The following is a 22990-nucleotide window of genomic DNA, read 5'->3' as shown; positions in this document are numbered from 1 at the left end:
GACATCAGACTGGGCTGAACGTTCACTTTCCAAGCACAAAGTAAAGATAACACAGGGGTGGCGTAGGACAACTCTGGAAAAGTCCTTTGAGTGGCCAGCCACAGCGCAGACTTGAACCCAATTGAACATCTCTGCAGGAACCTGCAAAATAACTGTCCTGTGACGGTCTTCATCCAACCTGACAGAGCTTGAAAGGATCTGCAGAGAAGGATGGCAGAAAATCCCCAAATCCAGGTGTGCAAAGCTTTTTTGCATCAAACCCAAGAAGACTCCAGGCTGGAATCACTGGAAAGGTAGCTTTAGCCAAGTCCTGAGAAAAGGCTCTGAATACTTGTTTCAATGTCATAGTTCAATTTTTTATTATAAATCTATCCATCCATCCATTATCCAACCCGCTATATCCTAACACAGGGTCACGGGGGTTTGCTGGAGCCAGTCCGAGCCAGCACAGGGTGCAAGGCAGGAAACAAACCCCGGGCAGAGTGCCAGCCCACCACAGGGCATGCGCGCACACACACACATACACCAAGCACACACTAGGGATAATTTAGGATCGCCAATGCACCTAACCTGCATATCTTTGGACTGTGGGAGGAAACCGGCAAACTCCACTCAGGGAGGACTCAGGAAGTTAACCTGGGTCTCCTAACTGCGAGGCAGCAGTGCTACCACTGCGCCACCATAATTTTTTATTATAAATAAATTTGCAAAAGTTTCTGCCATCCTATTTTTGCTTTGTCATTCGGAGGTACTAAGTGTTACTTGGTGAGTCAAAAAAAGAGAGTTTAAATGGCTTTAACACAAACCTGCAATATAACAAAAAGTGGGTCACAGCTGGCTAATTAAGCTGTCAACATTGCTTTTACAACTGCCCACGACCCACCATCAGCATTGAACTTCATCCAGGAAATAACAAAGACACTAAGAAGGGTAAGATTGGGTCACAATAAAAAGTAAGTTTAAAAAACCCTGGTCTATTGGGATTAAGATCCTATATCTTAGTCAACAAATTAAAATTATTATCTATAAATACTATAAAAGACAGTCAGTCAGTGTCCAACCCACTATATCCTAATTACAGGGTCATGGGGTTCTGCTGGAGCCAATCCCAGCCAACACAGGGCACAAGGCAGGAACAAATCCCGGGCAGGGCGCCAGCCCACTGTAGGGCACACACACCCACACACCAAGCACACACTAGGGACAATTTAGGATCGCCAATGCACCTAACCTGCATGTCCTACCATGGGAGGAAACCAGAGCACCAGGAGGAAACCCACGCAGACACGGGGAGAACATGCAACCTCCACTCAGGGAGGACCCGGGAAGCGAACCTGAGTCCCCTTACTGTGAGGCAACAGCACTACCACTGCGCCACCGTGCCACCCGCTATAAAAGATAATTTTTCTCTTTAATCCATCCATGAAAGTAATCAGGAACAGCATGGTTGTAATGCTTTGTGATTAAAAAATAAATAGCTTTCCCACTAATGTATAAACAATATATACTCCAGGCAAACAGAAGCCTTTTCACCTAAAGGTCTGTCCATTTACCGTGTTTCCCCAAAAATAAGACTTACCCCGAAAATAAGCCCTAGCATGATTTTTAAGGATATTTGTAATATAAGCCCTACTTTGAAAATAAGCCCTAGTTACAAAAAGAAGGCCTAGTTGCGATCCTGAGCAGGCTCCTTTGGATGAGTGATAAACGCCTACTGCAACCGTATGTACACAGATGAACAGGAAATAATTCTGGTATTTTGACCCCCCGACAAGATGAGTGCAAAAAGAAAGAACTATTCTGTCGAGTACAAGAAACGAATTGTGGAGGAGTCCCAGGGTAAAAATCTTACTGCTTTCTGCAAAGAGTAGAAGTTGGATATCCGAACGCACTATGAGCAGGCTAAATGGACAAGAGGTGCTCATTTAAGGAAAGCTATATTGCTAGACATGAGAGATTGGGGCCAATTGTTCTAAAGGAAATGGAGTCACAAGAAATTCATAATGGAATTTGGGGTTTGGAGAGTTATGAAGATGTTCCAGAAGATGATGACATGACTGTATTTGAATAAATAGATTTTTGTTCAAGCCACTTTGCATCTCTGCCACTTGCGTTATGAAGGGGGTGCTGAACACGAGCTAAGGAGATGCAGTCGGATCATCTGCTGTATTACTGCTGCTGAGCTGCGTGTCGATAATTTAAAAGCCTGTGCTGCAGCTGTCCTTTTGTCTCACTGCTTGTCTTGCGGGTCGTTAAAGTGTCTCCGAAAAAATCACGTATCATCTCCTTCCAAGTCTTTTTTTTTTTTATAATAGAGAGAAATGTAGATTTTTGTTCAAGAATAAATGTAGATTGTTGTTCATGGAAAAATAAGACATCTCCTGAAAATAAGCCCTAGCGCGTCTTTTGGAGGAAAAATTAATATAAGACCCTGTCTTATTTTTGGGGAAACACTGTACCTGTTTTCTTAACCTGCTTAGTTCAAGGTAGCTAGGAGCTGAAGCCTATTCTGGCAGCAGTGGGCACAAAACAACTGAAAATCTGCTCACAGAAAAACTTGTGCTTCTCCCAATGAGCTTCAACCGAACACAAGCTCTTATCTCCTGGCCCTACACAATAACACTGAGCTGCACTGTAAAACAAATAAGAAGAGGGCAGAGAGAAAAAAAATAAATAAATAGCAATAATACAGGGTGGTCCAGATCTAATTATGCAGATTCAGATTGTCTGGATGACTTTGATTTATGTGGGGACGATTCCAGTTCAGCGTGAAGATGATTCTTCATGTCGTCAGTTTGTACACTTCTCGATGGTCCGGGATTTTTCGGGTGATTTTCTATGTAATAAACTTAAGTTATAGCGTAATGAAAATTGCATAATTAGATCTAGACCACCCAATATATATGTCTAGAGACCACCACGAGTGAATTTTGCTTAAAATTGGGTGGGAACAATTAGACGGCTCACTGTGTGTCACACTTCTAAACTAATCCAACTTATTGTGAAGGTGGCTTTCAAAGTAGGGTGATGATTTTAAACTGCAAATGTTAGAGGTGCGTTTGTTAACCTGGTCCGACAGACAGTAAGCTTCTGTTTATGTTGAGACATCTACAGTCAAAAAGACTCCTAAAAAACCTTATGAGACATATAAATATCATGTGAGCAGAGAGCACATTACAAGTTATCAAAATAAACATAGCCTGTTGATAGGGAAAAATCTTTCTGTAGAATCAAATCATATTTTGGTATTCACTGGCACCAATGGAGGAGTGGTAAACGTGAACAATACATTATCACAGGTGCTGTATACTCTCTCTGCTGTTCAGCATTACGATAGTGTAGGAGTCAATTTAAGTTCGAAAGAAATGGCAGCTATAATCATGAAAATAATGATCAGCAAAATATACATTTGAAGTAAATGACGTGTCACACTCCTTCAAAAGAATACTGTTAAGAGAGTTGATCACGAGGAGTCACAGGAGATGCAGATTTCAGTACTCAAAACACCTGAATCATCAAATCTGCCTAACACCACCAGTAGATGCACAGATGAGGCTAAACAGCATCCACCTTCTGACTGCACATTTAAATGAATAACTAAAGGAATATAAAATTACTGTCTGATTAAAGGGCAAAAATGCTTTGACAAAATAGCCACTGTGTTTTAACACATAGTATGTACTTTGATCACGATTATCTAAACTCTGTATGCTGCTGTATTCTCCATGTAGTGAGACAATAGTTAAAATGACAGAGTGATATTATAGCAGACAGGAGTACTCCTCAGATGTGTGGAGCCCTGCAGCTGCGGTGGTCTGTGTGTGTGTGTCTGTCTGTCTCCACTGTCACAGCACTCATTGCAATGCACACATTAATTATTATGTTTCATTCACCTAGTGCTATTGAGCTCCTGAATAGATAAAAGCAATTTTAGCTCTTTATTCTCTCTCAGTATTTTGTTCAATATCTTTTGCTCTCTCCCTGAAACCCCAGCGGTGGTTTAAAATGCACAGACTGGAGGAATTACGGTCAGGTGTTTTAAGAGGAATCACTGTGTGTTGAGCCTTTGCACTGCAGGATTTCACTGCTATTTACTACACACTTTTTATAGGCTGTCCCCAGACATATATTATCGTTTGAGAACCATGTCTAGCACTGCACAAGACTAAGTGATTTGAGACCTAGATCATGAATACAATGTAAGGACAGAAGGATGAATTCACAAATAGCAATGAAGTTCAAATGCTCTTGCACTTGTGGACATATAGCTGAAAATCTCCTGAAAAATCCAAAAAAAAATTGCACATCACTTTCTTTACTAACAAATGGTTCAGGGCATAACGACAATGTCACTTATTATTAAAAGTTATGAAATGTAGAATTTTTTATTAAAAAAAAAATTCAAGTAAGTTAGCTCCACTATTATTATGACATTTAAAGAAGACAGAGACAACAACATTCTTCCTCAAACTTTTCGCCAAGCATTAATTGCCGACTTTCAAAAGAAAAATAAGGACTTACTACAATGTGCACCATATAGACCAATTTCACTTCTGAATAATGATTTTAAGAAACTTTTCAAAGCTTAAGCTAGAAGGATTAAAAAAATGCTTCCTTCTGTAATATCACAATACCAAACCGGATTTATTAAAAGCAAACACCTAGCTTCAAACTTTAAGCATCTATTTAATGTAATATACTCATCCATAAAGTCTAAACCACCAGAGATCTTATTCTCGTTGGATGCAGAAAAAGCACTTGACAGAGTCGAACAGGATTCCCCATTCACCACATTGCACAGATTTGGGTTTGGCCCACATTTATGTGCATGGTTAGAATTACTTTACAGGCAGTCCCCGGGTTACGTACGAGATAGGGACTGTAGGTTTGTACTGAAGTTGAATTTGTATGTAAGGTGGAACAGGTACATAAATTTAATAAATGCTATTGTTGACCGACTGTAACCAAGTGCTCTGCCAATGAATGATGGAGTTTCACCTCTCTCTGACCTTTTCATTATTTCTACTTTATTTTCAATGGTGATGGTTTTTCTCTTCTTTACTGTATCACCAGCACTTGCATCAGATTTGTGTTTCAGAGACATTGTTGAAGGGTGAAGACAAAAGATTAAAATGAGCTCTTCTGCACAGCACTGTACACACTATCACAGCAGGAAGGCACCTGTCGTCAACATGTCTGATGTACTGACAAGAGAGACAAGTTCCTGCTATGTGTGTAACAGTACAAGCAGGCTTGCTATTGAGAATGACTTGGGGCAGCAAGGGGAGGTTCATCACCAGCCCACCTCACAACCACCTCCACTACAGTATGCTGCCTGCAGCGTCTGCCCACCGAATACGAACATGGTGCGGCCAAAGGCAGGTAAGTGAATCACCCCCATTCAATAGGCAGCCATCCGATGCACACTACAATGCTACCTCCCATGGCCCCGTTCACCCTCAATGGCCTCCGTTCAGCCACAACCGGGTCACCACATGCAGCATTACCAGTCGCTAAACGAGAATGAAATGGACAGCCATGTGTGGTGGGCGGGCAGTGAAACTGCTTGCCGCCAGGAGCTGCCTGAGGGACACTACACTGTGCGAGCAGAAAAATCGCCCCCCTCCAGCCACCGCTTGCAGCATTACCAGCTGCCCACCGAGAACCAATGGGACAGCCATGTGTGGTGGGGGGGAAGTGAAACCGCTTGCCGTCGGGAGCCGCCGAGGGACACTACACTGCGCAGGCAGCGAAATCGCCCCCCTCCAGCCTCCGTCCAGCATCTGCTTGCAGCATCCCCAGGCCAAAGATGACGGATCGGCAGTTACTGAATCGCCTGCGTCCCAGCTGCAGCCCCATTTGTATGTCGTAGGTTGGATGTCCATAACCTGGGGACTACATGTATATCAGTCGAGAAGCCTCAATCAGAATTAATAACGTAATCTCAAACTAGAACATGGTACTCAACAAGGGTGACCCCCCATCACCACTGCATTTTGAGGCAATGGTCATTTACTTTGAAAAATACATCAGAGATAAAGGGGATTACCAGAGAAGGACCTGAACAGACAATATCACTATACACAGATGATAAGGTACTGTATATATCAGACCCACAAACATCTTTCCCATCAGTCATTAATGCACTAGCACAGTTTCAAAAGATATCTGGACTCAAAATCAATTTGAATAAAAAAGTGTGTTTTTTTCCAGTGAACTCTTTAGCACACCATACTAGGCTGGAAATAGATATCTAGGGGTAGGCATCACATGATGTTTTTTTTAACACAATTTTGCTATCAGTATGGAAACAAATCAAACGTGGGTGAGGTTTGAATTCTATTTCAGTAGGTTTTTTTTGTTCCTGCTTTTTTCTATTTTGACTATGAAGTCATTTGTTTCACTTGATTGTATTTTATGTTATTTTCTTCAAGTACAACACATAAAAAAGTTGTGAAATGAATACACTGACATTACCCAATACTCACTGGAATTGCAAATTATTAAATGCCTTAGACCTCTCAGGATCAAAAACGTATTAATGTAATGCACATCAAAATGCATTTTTTAGTTGTCTCTCATATTTCAAACATCAATCTTCTTCCACTTTGGTGCAATCATAGTTAAAGACAATTTTCTTACTCTCGATTGACTGATATGTCATACTAACTTTAAAGGTTATTTCTTTCATTAACCATGCCAGCTTCCAGAAACCTTGAACAGGATAAGCAGATTAGATATGTATGGGTGGGTGATGCACATATACAGTACTGTAGCAGGCACACTTCACCATGACTGGAGAATAGAAATCATTTTTTTTATAATGCTTCTAAGGAAAACTTGTGCTTGCCTCCTGCTCACAGAAGGACACAGGAGTACAAAATGATTTCTGTCAGGGTGCACAGATAAGAGTTTTCTTTCACCTGACTGAATGATGATGGCACACCGAGTTCGTTTCTCTCTATCTTTTCTGTATCTTCGAGCGCCGAGCCAACCCTTTGTGTAAGCCTGCATCACAACAACCCTGGCGATGACTTCTCGAAGAAGCAAATTCAGCTGTTCAATGTGGTAATATTTGAGGAAAACCTACATCAAAGATAAACATGTCAGAATTGAGAGAGATTACAGAAATAGCCCACAGCATCCTGCTTTATTATTTGAAGTTTGGTTAAGCCCTGTGTTACAAAAAACAGCCAAACGCAAAATGCACCAGTCAAGCTGTTCAGCCTTCAACCATTTTCCTTTGACAGATTTAGTACAACTTTATTGAGAGCTTGAAACCAGGCCCACTTATCCCACCACCTTTTCAGAATATTGCCTGCAATCAAACATAGCTGGGGAATGTGGATGAGAGGGTTTTTAACAAATCCCTTTGGGACACCGTCACGGAAGAGCAAGCGATCTCAAATAATCCCTGAAGTTGTTGCCGTACCTTTGTTTTTCCAAGGACCCACTTGTCTAGTCTTGCTTTCTCCAGAATGGCAATACAATTTTCTTTAGTAGTAGCAGGCATCTGGTGTGCCCTGAAGGCAAGGTAATAATACCTAACAGAGAAAAGAACAAAGTGTTAAGGAGGTTTACAGCCAAGCACACATTAAACGTAACAAAAGTTTACTTAATAGAACCTTCATAAGTTTAAAGCATTAAAATCCCGACCCTGTCAACTCACTCTTTTACCTCTGGAACATCCTTTGCCAAATTGCATGAATTTTTGTTACTGCTAGAAATAATAATAATAACTATTATTATTATCATTATTCATCCACCCCTCTGTGCGATCTTTACTTTAGTTTAGGTCTGTGAGAAGACTGCCTGGCATTGATGTACACTGTAGACAAATATAAAACTGATTACAGGCAAAAGGCTTATTCTGTGGCAGTAGGGAAGACTTTTCTTATTTATTTTTAGTAACACGTTGATTGCAGACAAATGAACACAATCAACAGGAAAACCAAGTGTAATATAAGTGTGGAGGTGCCGACTATTTGACATTCTAAAGAGACTGTTCTGGCATTGCGAGGAATCGTTTATGTGAGCCAGAAAGCACAGCTTGGAAATCGAGTCTTAGAGCAATCAGGTTTTTATATTTACATTTATTTGGCTGATGCCTTTATCCAAAGTGACTTAAAATATGTAAGATACCACTGGCTACATTGCTTTTATTCCCATTGGAGCACAGCTGGGTGAAGTGACTTGCTCAGGATCACACAGTGTCTCTGGTGGGATTTGTACCCACAACCTCAGGGTTTGAAGCCCAGAGCCCTACACCACACTGCCTGCCAAGTCAAATCAAGTCAAACTTTATTTATAAAGCACATTAACAGCAGCCTAAACTGATGCAAAGTGCTGTAAAAGAAACAATTTAATTATAGTGCCCTCCATAATGTTTGGGACAAAGAAACATTTTTCTTTGATTTCCCCCTCTACTTCACAGTTTAAAATTACAAAAAGCAATTCAAACATTATTAAAGTCCACTTTGCAGACTTTCATTAAAGGGGATTTGCATACATTTCAGTCACACCATGTAGAAATGACAGCAGTTTTTTTTTTGGGCATGATGCCACTGCCCGATCGATTACATTGTGCAGTTATTTGCATTTATTTCCTTAGCAGATGCTTTTATCTAAAGTAACTTACAAAGGAGGTCAACATAATCGAGTAAACATCAGCATGGGAGACTGTTTGGGAACAGGTGCAGGACTCAGTGGTCATCCATCCATCCATTATCCAACCCGCTATATCGTAACACAGGGTCACGGGGGTCTGCTAGAGCAAATCCCAGCCAACACAGGGCGCAAGGCAGGAAAAAAACCACGGACAGGGCGCCAGCCCACCACAGGGCACACACACAACCACACACCAAGCACACACTAAGGACAATTTAGAATCGCCAATGCACCTAACCTGCATGTCTTTGGACTGTAGGAGGAAACCGGAGTACCCAGAGGAAACCCACGCATACACGGGGAGAACATGCAAACTCCATGCAGGGAGGATCAGGGGGTCATAAGATACCTCCACACACAATAGTATAAAAGAACCTGAGGAGAGTGATTTGGTAATCTGAAAGGAAAGGGAGAGAAAGCAAAGGGGAAACCAAATGTAAGAGAACTAGAGGTGAAATGTAAGAAGAAGAAAAAAAGAAACATCAGGATCATGGCAGAGCTACCACAAAGAGGAGACAAGGCTGTCAGGGAAGATGCCCCATGTGAAGGAGTGGCATTCCAGGCTAGGGTCTCTAACAATATGTGGAACATATTTGACTGTTACACTGAAATGAGGGTGTGGGGTGGTAATGGGGGAAAGATACTCCAGCTTGGCTTGCATCACTCATGCTTAAAAAAAGGTACTTTTGCTGATCATGATTAAGATTTTAGGAAAAAACGTCATTGCTCTGCATAGACTCATTACATTGTTACTGCTGGATTAAGCACGATATCTAGCACAGATGGGGTAGTGGCAGTTAAATGCCATCATGTATATAATGCTGATCCCTTGCGTCACAGGCTCTATGGGTGTTAGTTATTCATACTGATAGGAGTTCAGAAGACACAGGCAGAGGTAAAGGACTCAGAGTATTGTGAACATGGTGCATAAGTTTCATCTCAGGGATGCACATTGGTGCACTGGTCACATATTTGGCCACAGTAGTTATTCCAGCATAGTTTTTAGTCACTCTTCTAGCGTTCTGGGACTCTTTAAAGACCATTGCACTTTTATAATCCATTCAAAACTAATCCAGTCCTATTGACTACAATGCATTTTGCCAAGTTTGCCAAAATTCCCAAACATTTCCATATGTTCGTTGAACCTCAGACAAAACTAATTCAGTAGGCTTTGCTCATAATAATAATAATACATTTTATTAATAACAGGCCTTTCGGAGCCCAAAGACACTGTACTAGGCATAACAACAATAGTTAAAAATACATAAAAAAGCTCCCAGCAAAAGATATCAAAACAGAACTATAGAAAGGATTTAGTAAATAGGTAAGTTTTAAATAATTTTTTAAAAACTGGTAGTGACGTGAGCTTCTAAAGAGGTGCATTCCACAAAGTTGGAGCTGAAACATAGAAGACTCTATCACTCATTGTACTCTTCTTACTGCTAGGAACGGTAAGCAAAAAAGATTTGAGATGATCGGAATTAGCGGACAGGATCATACAGGTGCAGAAGGTCAGAGAGAAGATAAGACAGAGCTTAATGATTTAAGGCTTTTTAAAATAACAGAGTCATTTTATAATGAAAGTGAGATTCAATTGGAAGACAATTATTATGTTCCCAGGGCTTGGTGTAAGTGAGACCCCAAGCAGCAGAGATGTAATAAAAGCACATGCTAAACATTCATCATCTATAAGTTCAAATATCCTCAAAGTTGGGCTAAATTCCTTAAATGACAAACTGAAGTTTTTATTAAGTTATTAACATGTGGAATAAATAACATGGAGGAATCTAATTAATTAAACTACAGGTGAAACCTGGACATGGATACCATCAACAAGTATGGCAAATTTATCCATCTTAGCCAAATGAGACAATTAAATGTATTTCAGGTTTTTCACACTTTAATTTTTTAAAATTTTAGAGGTCATACTATAATTTTGCATCCATCAGACAAGCGATAATAGGAGGTGGAAGAAATGTGGATGTTTTTACATATGCTGCATCTGGGTATCATGAGCATAGCAGTGATAAGTCCAGGCCGTGTACATGAACTACTTGACATCACTACTGTGGATCATCACTATGATAGATAGATAGATAGATAGATAGATAGATAGATAGATAGATAGATAGATAGATAGATAGATAGATAGATAGATAGATAGATAGATAGATAGATAGATAGATAGATAGATAGATAGATAGATAGATAGATAGATAGATAAAACAAAACAACCACCCCATAAACACACATAAGAACATCTGGCTTGTATACTAGAGACCTGCTCCAATAACAGGGCTATAGGCAGCAGTAAGATGGCCAGAACTGTCCACATATTCATTTAAAGGCATTACCATTTGAATAAAGTAGGTCAAGCTTGTTGTATCTGAAAAAGTAACATGCCGTTAGACATTTTGTCAGAATTATTCATTGTTCTGTTGCCAAGTTTGAAAATAAACATCAACGGGATGCTGTAACCGCTCCTAGGTAGTTATGTGGACAAATTCAGTCAGTTTTTCACACTTTTCACACTTATAAGTTTTAATTGTAATGTTCTTTATAAGTCTCTAGACCCTCTTCAGCTTTTACCACTCTGTCTGATCTTATCTGATGTAAACTGTCTAGCATTAAATAGCATCTGAAATATTTTTAAGCTGGTTCTCTGCAATACACAAATGCCACAATACCAGGAACAGTCCGTGACTCGACATAACACATAAAAGTTCATCCAACTTATTTAAAAGTGTTTAAATATTCCACATTTATTTCGGCAGGCCAGTTTAGACTCCTTTCCACGTTACTTTTATCTTTGCTCCATTTTGTCATAATGCAAACTGCTTTGTTTATTTTTTTTTTAATGGATGGTAGCATAGCTCCAGTGATGGACTCAGAGCAAGTAAAGCACCTGTTGAAGTTATTTGCTGTTTGTCACAGTCCAGTTGCCATACCAAGTTGTGATCACACAAGTCTGTAAGCTCAACCCTGTGAGTGAGGACCTGAGTAGACAGATCGACTTTTTCATGTTTCTCAAAAAAGATGAGCTACCCCTAACCTTTCTGGTTATGTACAGTAGAGGAACCCTAAGTACATAAAGCTTATTTACTTTTATTATGAGAATAAACCCATTCATTCTCAAGTCCTCTAACGTCTGGAGTCAGCTCCTTTATTTTGGTCACATTGAGAGACAGACTGTGGTTGCTCCATCACTCGGTGATACATATTTCACTTCCTCTCTGTAGGCTGTCTCATCGCTATTGACACTGACATACAATCCCTTTGTGTTGTCTGCAAACTTGATAACAAGTATCTATCTATCTATCTATCTATCTAACAGAGATTGTGACATGCAAGGCAACAAAGTGACGTGTAAAAGAGAAAAACAGCAAGTGGGGCTGAGCACAAAGTCATTGGATGGTCCGGTGCTCAAAGTGAGACAGCAAGAAATGTCTTCCCTAAGCTTGATTTATTTGTTAATAAAGAGGTGTATATAAGCTGTATAAGTTGAGAGGGGTTATGTGCGATATACAATATGTATAATACACTTGGGGACAGTTGTTGTCTCTACATTTGAAGGTGGACACAAACAGTGCTAGGTAAAGGCAGAAAAAGATCAGATAACTTTATTCCAGGAGTGTAGGTTATATGCGCTACAGTGGTTTTACAAAGTATTCACACCCCTTCACTTTCTGCACACTTTGTGTTGTAGATTTAACTATAAATGAATACATTTGCATATTTTGCCCGTTAATCTACACTTAATAAACCATAACGACAAAGGAAAACAGGTTTTAGAAAGATTTGCAAATGTATTTAAATTCAAAAACTGAAATCTCTCATTCATAGAAGTATTCAGACCCTTTGGTTTGGCACTGCAAATTGTGCTCAGGTCATCCTTTTCGCTTCCTTTGAGATCGGTTAGGAACTTGATTGGAGACCACCTGTGGCAAACTGATTTGATTGGACATCATTTAGAAAGGCATTCACTTGTGTATATAAGGTCCGATAATTCAAACTGCATGTCAGGACACAAACCAAGAAGTCCAAGGAACTCTCTGTAGACCTCTGTGATCAAATAGTGGTGTGGCACAGCTCAGGGCAAAGGGGAGAAAGTCATTTCTAAAGCTTTAAGTGTTCACAGGAGCAGAGTGGCCTCAATAACTGTGTAATGGAAGAGGTTTGGAACCACCGGGACTCTTCCTAAAGTTTGTTCTCCAGCCAAACTGAGTAGTCAGAGAAGAAGGGCCTTGCTTAGGGAGCTGACCAAGAACTCAACGATCAGGGAGTTGACCCCAAGAACCCAATAGTCACGCTAACAGAGTTTCAGAAGTTCTTTGCTGAGGTGGAAGAACATAAAGGAAAAAATGACCACCTCAGCAACACTCCATCATTTATTATCATTTATGGTAGGGTGTCCTCACTAAAAAACGCATGACAGTTTAGAGGACCCTGAGAACATAAGTGAAAAGATTCTATGGTGTGATGAGAAAAAAAATGAACACTTCGGGCAGAACCCCAAATACTATGTCTGATGAAGACCAGGCACTGCTAATACCATCAATACGGTGAATGATAGTGGTGGCATCATCATGCTATGGGGGTGCTTCTCAGTTGCAAGGACAGGGGGACTGCTCAGAATTGAGGGGAGGGTGAACACAACCAAAAACAGAGAGGTCCTTGAAGAAGTCCTGCTTTAGAGTGCATGCCACCTGAGACTTACTGTATGACAATGAACCAAAACATACAGCAAAAACAATGATGGAGTGGCTCCAGGACAAGTTTCTGATTGTCCCTAAGTGGCCTGGCCACAGCCCAGACTTAAACACCTCAGAACATCTGAGGAGAGACCAGAGGATGACAGTTTACAGACACTTTTCATTCAAGCTAATGGAACAGAAACTGTAAATGTTTTGGCGTATTTGTATCTTAAAGGAAATGTTTCTTTGCATGGACTTGTACGTGATTTGCCTGTAATATGTAAGCCTACCACTTTAGTTGTATTACCCAGAGGGCTGTGCAATTGATTTAAACAGGAAGGGGTGAAGAATCCATGTGCTTCAGGGTTGTGTTTATTCAGTAGCAGGAAGTGAGCGATTGTGTAAAGGTAAATAAAACAAACTGCACTTTTCATTTTACCTGTTATGGAATGTTTGGGGACCAAGACTTGCACTGTCTGCCAGAAACGTTACTGTTCTGATATTCAATTCTATTAATTTTAACTGAGGGAGGCACGATGGTGCAGAGGTTTGCCTGAACATTTCTGTGGTTTTGTCAAACTCAGGACAAAGTGAATTCAGCGGGGTATTCTCATCACTAACAGTGACAGAAGCACAGCAAATAACATTCGAATAATGGGTCTAATTTCCCAAAATTGGAAGAAAGGATTTTAGGGGCAATCAGTAAATGACCGTTATGCCACATATTCTGGATGTATGTCAAAGAGGGCCTCTGAGGGTGGTGGAGGTTTGAGGACCTACTGGAGATTTTATTATTGACTATTATTTATTTCACATGGACTAATGGTGGGTTCGTTCCCATCTTGTGCCTAATGGTGTAGGGACAGGCTAAGGCTCACCATAATCCTGAACTGGTAAGAAAATGGATCGGTGGATGGATACTTTTACCTGGAAGAAGACAGGGCAATACGCATATTTTTTCTTTCACATTCTTTCTGATTATTATCATTCTTTGACATCCCTTTCATAATTAAGAAAAGTATCAGGACTTTTATATTGCAGTAAGAGTTAACACTTTCTTTTACATTTGTCATTTTCATTAAAAGAGCTCCCCTGGTATGCAAACATTTGATAAAAAAAAAAGCGTGTAAATGAAGCTAAAAGGCTGAAATGGTCTTACATGACATGTGTGGAATCCAGCAGACAGAATGAAAAGAGTTCTACTAACAAAGCGTGAAGAAGTTACGCTCGGAGGCCATGTTTGTGATAAAGTATACAGCAAGCTATTTTTCTCATTTCAAAATGCTGTGGTCTTGCCATGAGCCAGGACTGTAAAGTAGGGGATGACTTTTTTTTTTTTTAACAAGTAAAAAATTGAAGAAATTAAACAAGTAAAGAAAATAAATCTTTTCAAACAACTTCTCAACATGAAAAAAATATGAATAAAAGAAAAAGATAAGCTTCAGCAGAATAAAAAAGTGCTGATGAGAAACTCAAGGCAAGAACACTTTACTGGACAGTCGTGGATTCAAACACTTGTCCTTGAGATCTTACAAATAATTAAACAATTAAAAAAAGGACTTCTTGAAGAACTTATTCTTATGAAGACCTGCTTCCCAAAATGTCTGATTCGCAGACATTGCATGAAACCAACCTAACTTTAAATCTCAAGATTCTAAAACAGGCCTTGTTTGTGCACCCTTATAACATGCAAGCACATTTTAAAGTTTTCCCTCATTATCTCCAAAGCGTAATTGTTTTTCTTAGTTATTATAACAATATCAATAATCTTTCCATTGTACAAGGTCTTCCAAGAAGTACATTTCCTTACCCCTTATCTCTTAATGACCTAAAGGAATGACGAGAAAAGGGACCTTTTGATTCAAATTTTAGAACAGGAATAGAATTTAGCCAGTCATTGATTACATTTTAGTTCAAATCCAACCTGTCATTAAGCACATGCATTGTTAGGCCACATGTTCTGGGAATGTCTTACATGATTTTTGGACAGAAATTACTGTGTACTGTATATCTCTCGACCAGCCTTGCATTCTAAATACCTCCTAATGCATTAATAAGACATGTAGATTGTGTGTGTGGCATACTTTGCTCAAATGATTCGTGTTATTTTAAAACTGCTTATTATTTAAAATGAAAATGGCCCAAATTGAAATGACCTTTCCCTTAGAAATAGTCAGGCAGACATAAAGAGAATATTATATATATATATATATATATATATATATATATATATATATACACAGATCTTTCTACTTCAGAAATCAGAAATGATGCAACAAAATACAAAGCAAAACTGTGTAAACAGAAAATCCAATAAACTTTGCAGAATGTTCTGGAAAAACTTTCGTCCATCTTCAAAGGCCACATGAGAATACAGAACATTTCTTTATTTGCACAGAGTTATGCAAAAATGTCTCAGTTCATGGAGTGAGAAATCAATTAAACAGTTCATCTACTTTCATACTGTCACACATGTGCACATGGGCTCGATTAAATGTATTTCTCTGCCAGACCAGGGGTTGTTGCTGTACTCTAACTCTTCCTCCTCTGTAGACCATCAGAAGAACCTGCCTCCTAAAAACATAATTTCTGCCACCTGTCTCTCAGAACCTGCCTCCCAGTGATGTAATTTCCGTTTACAGTCCCTCCTCTTCCTGTCATTCAACTATATAATGGCTGTGTTTGTCATTATACCTCAGTTCTGTTTTGAACTCACATCTCTCTATTATAAAAAAAAAAATCCTGGAAAGGAAAGCAGGGCGACGAGACGTGATCATGCGAGACAAGGCAGTGAGCCATCATTTAAAGTCCATGGACATCTAACCTAGCAGTTGTTGGATTGCTTTTGGCAGACACGCATGTGCTCCTAGCTCTTAAAACAATGACAAGCGATAAACAGAACAGGCTGCTCGCCAGCAGCAGAAAGACAGTAGATGATCTGACGGCATCTTCTTAACGTGCGTTCTGTTGTCCCCCCTTTACAACACGAGCAGCAATATACGTCCTGTGAGAAAGAGATGTAACCACGCACAGGGCCGGAAATAAGTACAAGTATTGTTTTTACAATAAAAGTGAAAATAATGCATATGTAACAATTCCCATGAAAATAACTATCTCTTTAAATTGTATGTCCGCTAAACTGAATCCGGGGGTGGGCGAGTGAAGCCCCCTAGTCTGTAAAGAAATAATATTGTTTTTTTGCCTGTTCAAGTATACAGGGTGGCCACCCCAAACCTTTTTTCTGGGTCACTTTGTTTATTTTACAATACTTTCTTCTAATTACATTGTCTTATCTAGTAAATCACATCTTCTTACTCTTAATATGCTCAACTTTATTACCTCTTCCAATCAACTAACACCATCAGTAATTTCTGGCTAATGCGGATTCTCCTATTATATTGAGCACTGCTTCGTTAAAAGGGGTATTTAGCAGACTGTCCTATTGATCTTAGCACTGCTGTATAGGAGAGGGATTTGGGCTTCCCTCTAAATTTACCTCTGTTTTCTTGAGGGGTGTTTGTTACTCATTTACTTCACTCTAACCTTGCAAAATTCTGTTGGTAGCATCTCTATGACAAGACAATTGCCTCTTGCGCTTTCAGATTTAAGTTACATTTAGTTTAATCCTTGTTGCATTCAATCCTTTTCCTTATGTTTAATAATTCATTTTGTTATAGCTTCACATATGTATACACGGTATAAGGAAGCGAAGGTCTGTAATATGGTTTGTGTATTTGTAGCTAGTAATCCACAAAGGGAGAAGATGAATCACGTATCTTAAAATGTTTTTTTTATTCCATAGCTTTTTAAAACCTACCAGGTATTATCATCAGAGGGATATAACTAGACATAGAGGAATCAAAGGCAATACATAGCAAGGAAGTGGGAGGGGGGTTGTGGTGGAGTGGATTAATAAGGTGGGGTTCAGAGGGTCTTGGTCATAAAGTTTTTTTTTAATATTATTATTTAGGTGCCCTTCTTTTTAAGCCTATATATGGAATTTACTCAGCTGGTTGCTTTTTAATATGACAAATATTTCGTCAATATAGCAAATCTAAGGTATAGATAGATAGATAGATAGATAGATAGATAGATAGATAGATAGATAGTGTACAAGTGAAAAATAAAATATGTGCATTCTCTTTAAGGCACTCTGCACACGCAGGAATATCTAGTACTATATAAGTGGTTAACTGATTGATTAAAAGCATTGCATATACAATACTAAAGCAGATCCTCAGGATGCTAGTAACAGTCTGATGAATTCAGGATTTCTAGTAAGTTATTCAAAGACTAGACAAAAAAAAACAACTTCTTTGATATTCTGATGAGTTACCTGCATTTACTTAAATTCCTGTTGATACCTGTTAGTGTTTTTTGAAAGAAAACACTAAGTGCAGTTTTGGCAGAGCTTAATGTCAACCTTTGAAAGGAAACCATCATTTTCTAAATCCATTATATTAAAAGTTTAACTATCATGCATAATTAGGAAGATTTTAAGAAAGCTGCATGCCACAAGAGATGTGGAAGATCTTTTGTATGATCCAATACATGAATCAGAAAATAACTAAAAAGAAGAGAGTACTTACTTGGGGGTTTGGCAATATTTTACTGAACAGAGAAAAATAGGCACTAGTCACACAACATCTGCAACTTGTACTGCTGAGACCAAACAGGGAGTTAAGAGGTCATTTGCCAGTCTGATAGATGGTAGGCATGGACTGACGTTCCTGCCAGGATAGTCTCTAGGTTCTTATCTGACTGGTAGGCCAAGGTAGTGAGTGGCCAGAAGAAAAGACATGGAGCTCCATACCTCAGCCAGGAGGACGACATAAGATAACAGCTGTGGCGGATAGCCGGGCCTCTTACCTGGCCGTAAAGCTATGACAATGGAAGGACCTGGGGAGAGAGCTTTTTCAGGACATTCTCTTCCACGAACTGACAGACGGCAGCTCCCTTGACTTACAGTGGGGCCATAGGTTTAGAGCATGGAAGCTCAATCTGGCTGGGGCCCATGGCCATCACCAGGGGGCACCTAGATGTTTGCTTGGCCCTGTTAGGCAGCAATTCTGCCACACCAGGAAGTCCTGCAGAAGAAAGTCATTGGAGACCTGATGTCCTATAAAAGAGGGCCAGCTGCCAGTATTCAACTGCCTGAGTCAGGAGGAAGTAAGACAAAGCCTGTGTGGAGGACTGGAGGTGAAAGGACTGTGCAATCATTGTTGCCATTATCTGTATTCTGTAGAGAAGTAGGGAGCAATTAAAAAAAAAAATGTTTCCCAACGGTAGAATAAATGTGGGTGTTGTGAACCTGTGTCCTACCTGTCTGTGTCGGGTTGGGGTAGCTGTACGCCCCCGGGCTTCACACATCATAAAAATAGAAACAGGTATGCTAGAAGAACAGTATAACAGAAGGACTGGAGAGAAAGCCTTCCAAGACTGTATGCTCCCTCAACACACTAGGTGGCAGCAGTCCTGGGCCAGGGTACTCAGGGTGTGCTTGGAATTGCAGTGCCATGAGGCAGAGCTTTCTGGGTTCCATGGGTTCTGCCAGGGATGAGCTGAAGGGACTGGCTGTCCCTACTTTGTGAGGATTCCACTTCACATGGAAGTTGTTCCTCCATGCAACCTCCAAGCATCACTCAGGCGAATAGGAGTCTGGTATAGATTAAGGACAAAGCTCAACTGAGAGGAGTGGCAAAGAGAAAAGAACAAGAATTGAATGGTTTGGTTTTCTGAAACCCTGGAGAAAGCTTTGTCTCTGAGATTGTGTATGCTATATGTACCTATTTTAACTCAGCACGTTATGTCAAAAAAATAAATGAAATCATGTATTAATCTTCAGACGGCAGTGACAGTAGAGATAGACAGATACATTAGGAAGGCACTGTATAATAATCCAAGAAAAATAGGCAAGGCACTATATAACTGGCAGACACAGAAGGCATTAGACAGATAGATAACAGCATTAGCTGTATAGTAGTTTTATTATATATATAATTTTTTTTTGTAAGTATTTGTTCAGTTGAAGTCTTATTGAAAGTAAAATGCCCAATGAAAGGCAACACTCTGTAATCAGTTGCAGATCACTAATGCAAAAAGAATATTTTAGGATGTGCTTCTACATTTTTGAAATATGATTTCTGTTGTCACATGCATGTACATGAGGAACAGTTCAAGGGCTTATGTGATTGTAATTCTCTGCCAAGATATGTGATGATGCTGTGCAGTAATGCTGTCTTCTTCTCTCACTGCAGAATGGAAGATTGACACAATTCCACTTATGATGTCACTTCCTGGACCTGCCTCTTCCTCCCAGAATACCTCTTAAAACCAAACCAACGCCATTTTGGACCGTCTGACTAGGAAATCCGGGACGAGCCAACCATAGACATATATAGGTAGACGCCGCATTCACTGTGTTGGCCAGTCGACACGATACGTCAGCGCGTCCGTCATATTGCGAGTGGCAAAAGTGCCATTTAAACTAATACAGGTAGACGTGGAAACCGAGTTTTCTGATGAAAAAACAATCAAGTTTAAAGCAGTATCGTTTACATACAACAGGTTTTGGCGAATCATTTAGATGCAACTATTTATATCCATTTATACATTAATAATGGCAATTATTAAATAATAATAATTATTATTATTAAATAATTCCTCCCATACAAGTAACATTTCTCGGACTGCCTTCTTCCATCTCCAAAATATTTCTAGACTTCGTCCTGTTCCCCTACAGATTTTATTTTTTTCTCCAGCCTTTGGAGGTTTTTTTTTGTTTTTTCTGTCCACCCTGGCCATCGGACCTTACTCTTATTCTATGTTAATTAATGTTGACTTATGTTTATTTTTTATTGTGTCTTCTATTTTTCTATTCATTTTGTAAAGCACTTTGAGCTACATTTTTTTGTATAAATATGTGCAATATAAATAAAAGTTGATTGATTGATTGATTGATTGTTCTTACGCAGCACGGTATTGAAGTATTGGTTAATGCCCGAGTCACCTCACGTATAGATTACTGTAATGCTGTTCTATCTGGCATCCCACAAAAACGTATCCATCGCTTAAAATGTCTCCCAAATTCTGCTGCCAGGATAATAACCTGCTGTTCTAAATCCACTGAACATATCACACCGATTCTCTCTCAGCTTCACTGACTCCCTGTTAACTACAGAATACAATACTAAATACCGCTCTGAACATTTAAAGCTCTCCACAACCTCACTGATCTCCTCCTCTCGCTCACTCAAATCCTCATCTGCAGCTCTACTTTCTGTACAACACGTCAGACTCTGTGCTATGGGAGGTCGAACGTCTCTCATTGTGCGCCTCAACTCGGGAATTCTCTTCCCTCTCATAAACGATCGATTCAATAACACATTTTAAAACTGCCCTCAAAACTTATCTTTTCAAACTGCCATACCAATTGTGAATTTTGCACTGTTACTGCAAGTTATCTTTGTTTGTTTGCTAATTATTGCTTTTTGATTTATCACTCACTTGTTTTCATTTTACTAATGTTGTTTAATTTTATTGTAAGGTGACCTTGAGTGCTAAGATTATAAAACGGGATTTTCTAATGGCCAAATATAACCAAAACACTTGTTCAGCCTTACCTATGAAATGTAATCCCCCGGGATCTGGTTTGGAGCGTACAACGGTTTGTAAAATCCCAAGCAGCACATGCGCGAGGCATCTTTATCATTACTTCACTCCACAGCAGCGCCACTCGCAATATGGCGGCGACGTTGACGTACGATGTTGCTAGTCATGTGGCGTGTAGTAATTCTATGTCTATGGACTCAACATTGTGTGCTTAACACGCGTTTTCTTTTCATGTCTTTTGTGTGCCTTTAATATACAGGATTGGTGGTGAAGGTGCCCCAAAACACTTTCGTTGTGATTATCTCATTACACAAGAGAAGGACTTGTAAACAGAACTTAAGCAATAAAGGTATACAAAGTTTCAACATAACATAACTTTAGACACAATATGCGTACCAGCAGATATATTACACTAAATGACTTTTGATTCAATTGACACTATTTCTTTTCTTCATCTTTCTTCTGCTTAAATTCCAATTCAGACATTTTACAAGTGGAATGTCCACGTATTTTTGCCATCTAAAGTCTTGTACTGAATCTATTTTAAGACTCTCAAAAATCAAGACTCATTACCTTCTAACAAATTCTTCGAAGAGTATGCGATGGGAATAACCTTGTCTCCTGATGTTGACCGTCTCCAGAATGCCAGTGTAGCGTAGCTGAATCAGCACCCTCTCTCTAGAAAACTTCAGTGCCTGTCGATCGTCATTGGGTTTTATGCACCTTACAAAGTGAGGAGTCCCAACTACCATTTTAGACAAAAGATCCATCAGAGAATACTGCAAAGGAGAAGACAATTTTTTTTGTAATGACCTTATCCATAATTGCTATATAGAGAGCAATCAACAATTTACCGGTTAGACACTGATTTGTTTCAAAATTAGGAGACTCTAGTGAAATCTGTGAAGGTGTCACAATTAAATAATTTAGTCACGACAATGCAAAATGTAACTCAATAGTCATCAAATCAAATTTGGTTTCATTAGGGTTACAGGGCCCCACAGAATGTCACCAATTAAAAGGTGACCAGCTGCACAAACCCCAAAAGGGAATGCAGATTAGGACAAGTCCATAATGATGCAGGTATGTTAATGGCAAAAAGGATTTATGGACCAAATCCAGTAACACAAAAACAGAATTTGATAATCCAGGCAGGTCATGGATATACTGTAGAAGACAAAAAAGCTAATATTTCCAAATCCATGATAGAATCAACAAAATGCAAAAATGGAAAAAAAAGGTTAAAAAAATAAGTATGCAAATACAGGGAAAAATCATCAGGGAATACTAAAAAAAAATCCCAGAGCACTATAAGAATACTCAATTGAAGGCAACCCTAGGAAGAGGCTGGCACAAAGGCAAGAATGCAAACACTAGAAGAAAACGACTACGGATAACACCACTGATTATGTCTCCAGCCCCTCCATCATGTCACTGTTGCCCAGTAGTAACTGCCAAGGAACAGCCCTTGATAGAAGGTGTTATGTTTTAGCCACGGTTTTCTTATATGTTAGAGTAACGTGTTTTTTGTTAATGTTGTTCTGTCTGATTATTATTTGTTATCTATGTAGGTTGTGTTCTCTGATGTTTCTTGCACGAGGATAATTCAAAAAAGTAAAGGTAATCTGAAAATCATGCAGTAACCACAATGGACAGAAGCTGAGGCAACACAACACGTTCTCAATGGGTTATGGGTAGTTCAAACATGCACACATCACAACGTTCTAATTAAACCATTTTTAAAAAACGTGCCATAGTGAGATTTCTTTGGGTAGAGGGGACAAAGCCTGCTGAAATTCATATAAGAATGCAGGCTCAGCAAAGACGTGAAAACAGCATCACTCAACGAAAACGTTTATGAGAATGCTATGATATGTTGAGACAATAATCACAATAATAAAGAACAACTGATCTGTGTGGAGCCGACCCGGACACAGACAGGTGGACATGTTGTTCTTCACCACCACACGTATTTTATTTACAATATATATGGCCACTAAGACCCACTGTCCACAAGT

At 39.4% G+C, this 22990-nt stretch overlaps 1 protein-coding gene across 1 annotated transcript in view; it reads right to left on the bottom strand.

Moving 5' to 3' along the window:
• Positions 1 to 22990, bottom strand: part of myo3b (myosin IIIB) — a 524448-nt gene that overhangs the window by 189626 nt on the left and 311832 nt on the right. The window contains exons 20-22 of the mRNA XM_039757595.1: positions 21546 to 21751; positions 7433 to 7544; positions 6924 to 7086 (exon numbers count right to left, since the gene is read on the bottom strand). Of these exons, the coding sequence (XP_039613529.1) occupies positions 6924 to 7086; positions 7433 to 7544; positions 21546 to 21751 (481 nt within the window). The remainder of the gene's footprint in view (positions 1 to 6923; positions 7087 to 7432; positions 7545 to 21545; positions 21752 to 22990) is intronic.

Source organism: Polypterus senegalus, chromosome 6, assembly GCF_016835505.1.
Source record: "Polypterus senegalus isolate Bchr_013 chromosome 6, ASM1683550v1, whole genome shotgun sequence".
NCBI classification, from domain to species: Eukaryota; Metazoa; Chordata; class Cladistia; order Polypteriformes; family Polypteridae; genus Polypterus; species Polypterus senegalus.
The sequence above is the reverse complement of the archived record's forward strand: the minus strand, read 5'-3'. Positions and strand labels throughout refer to the sequence as shown.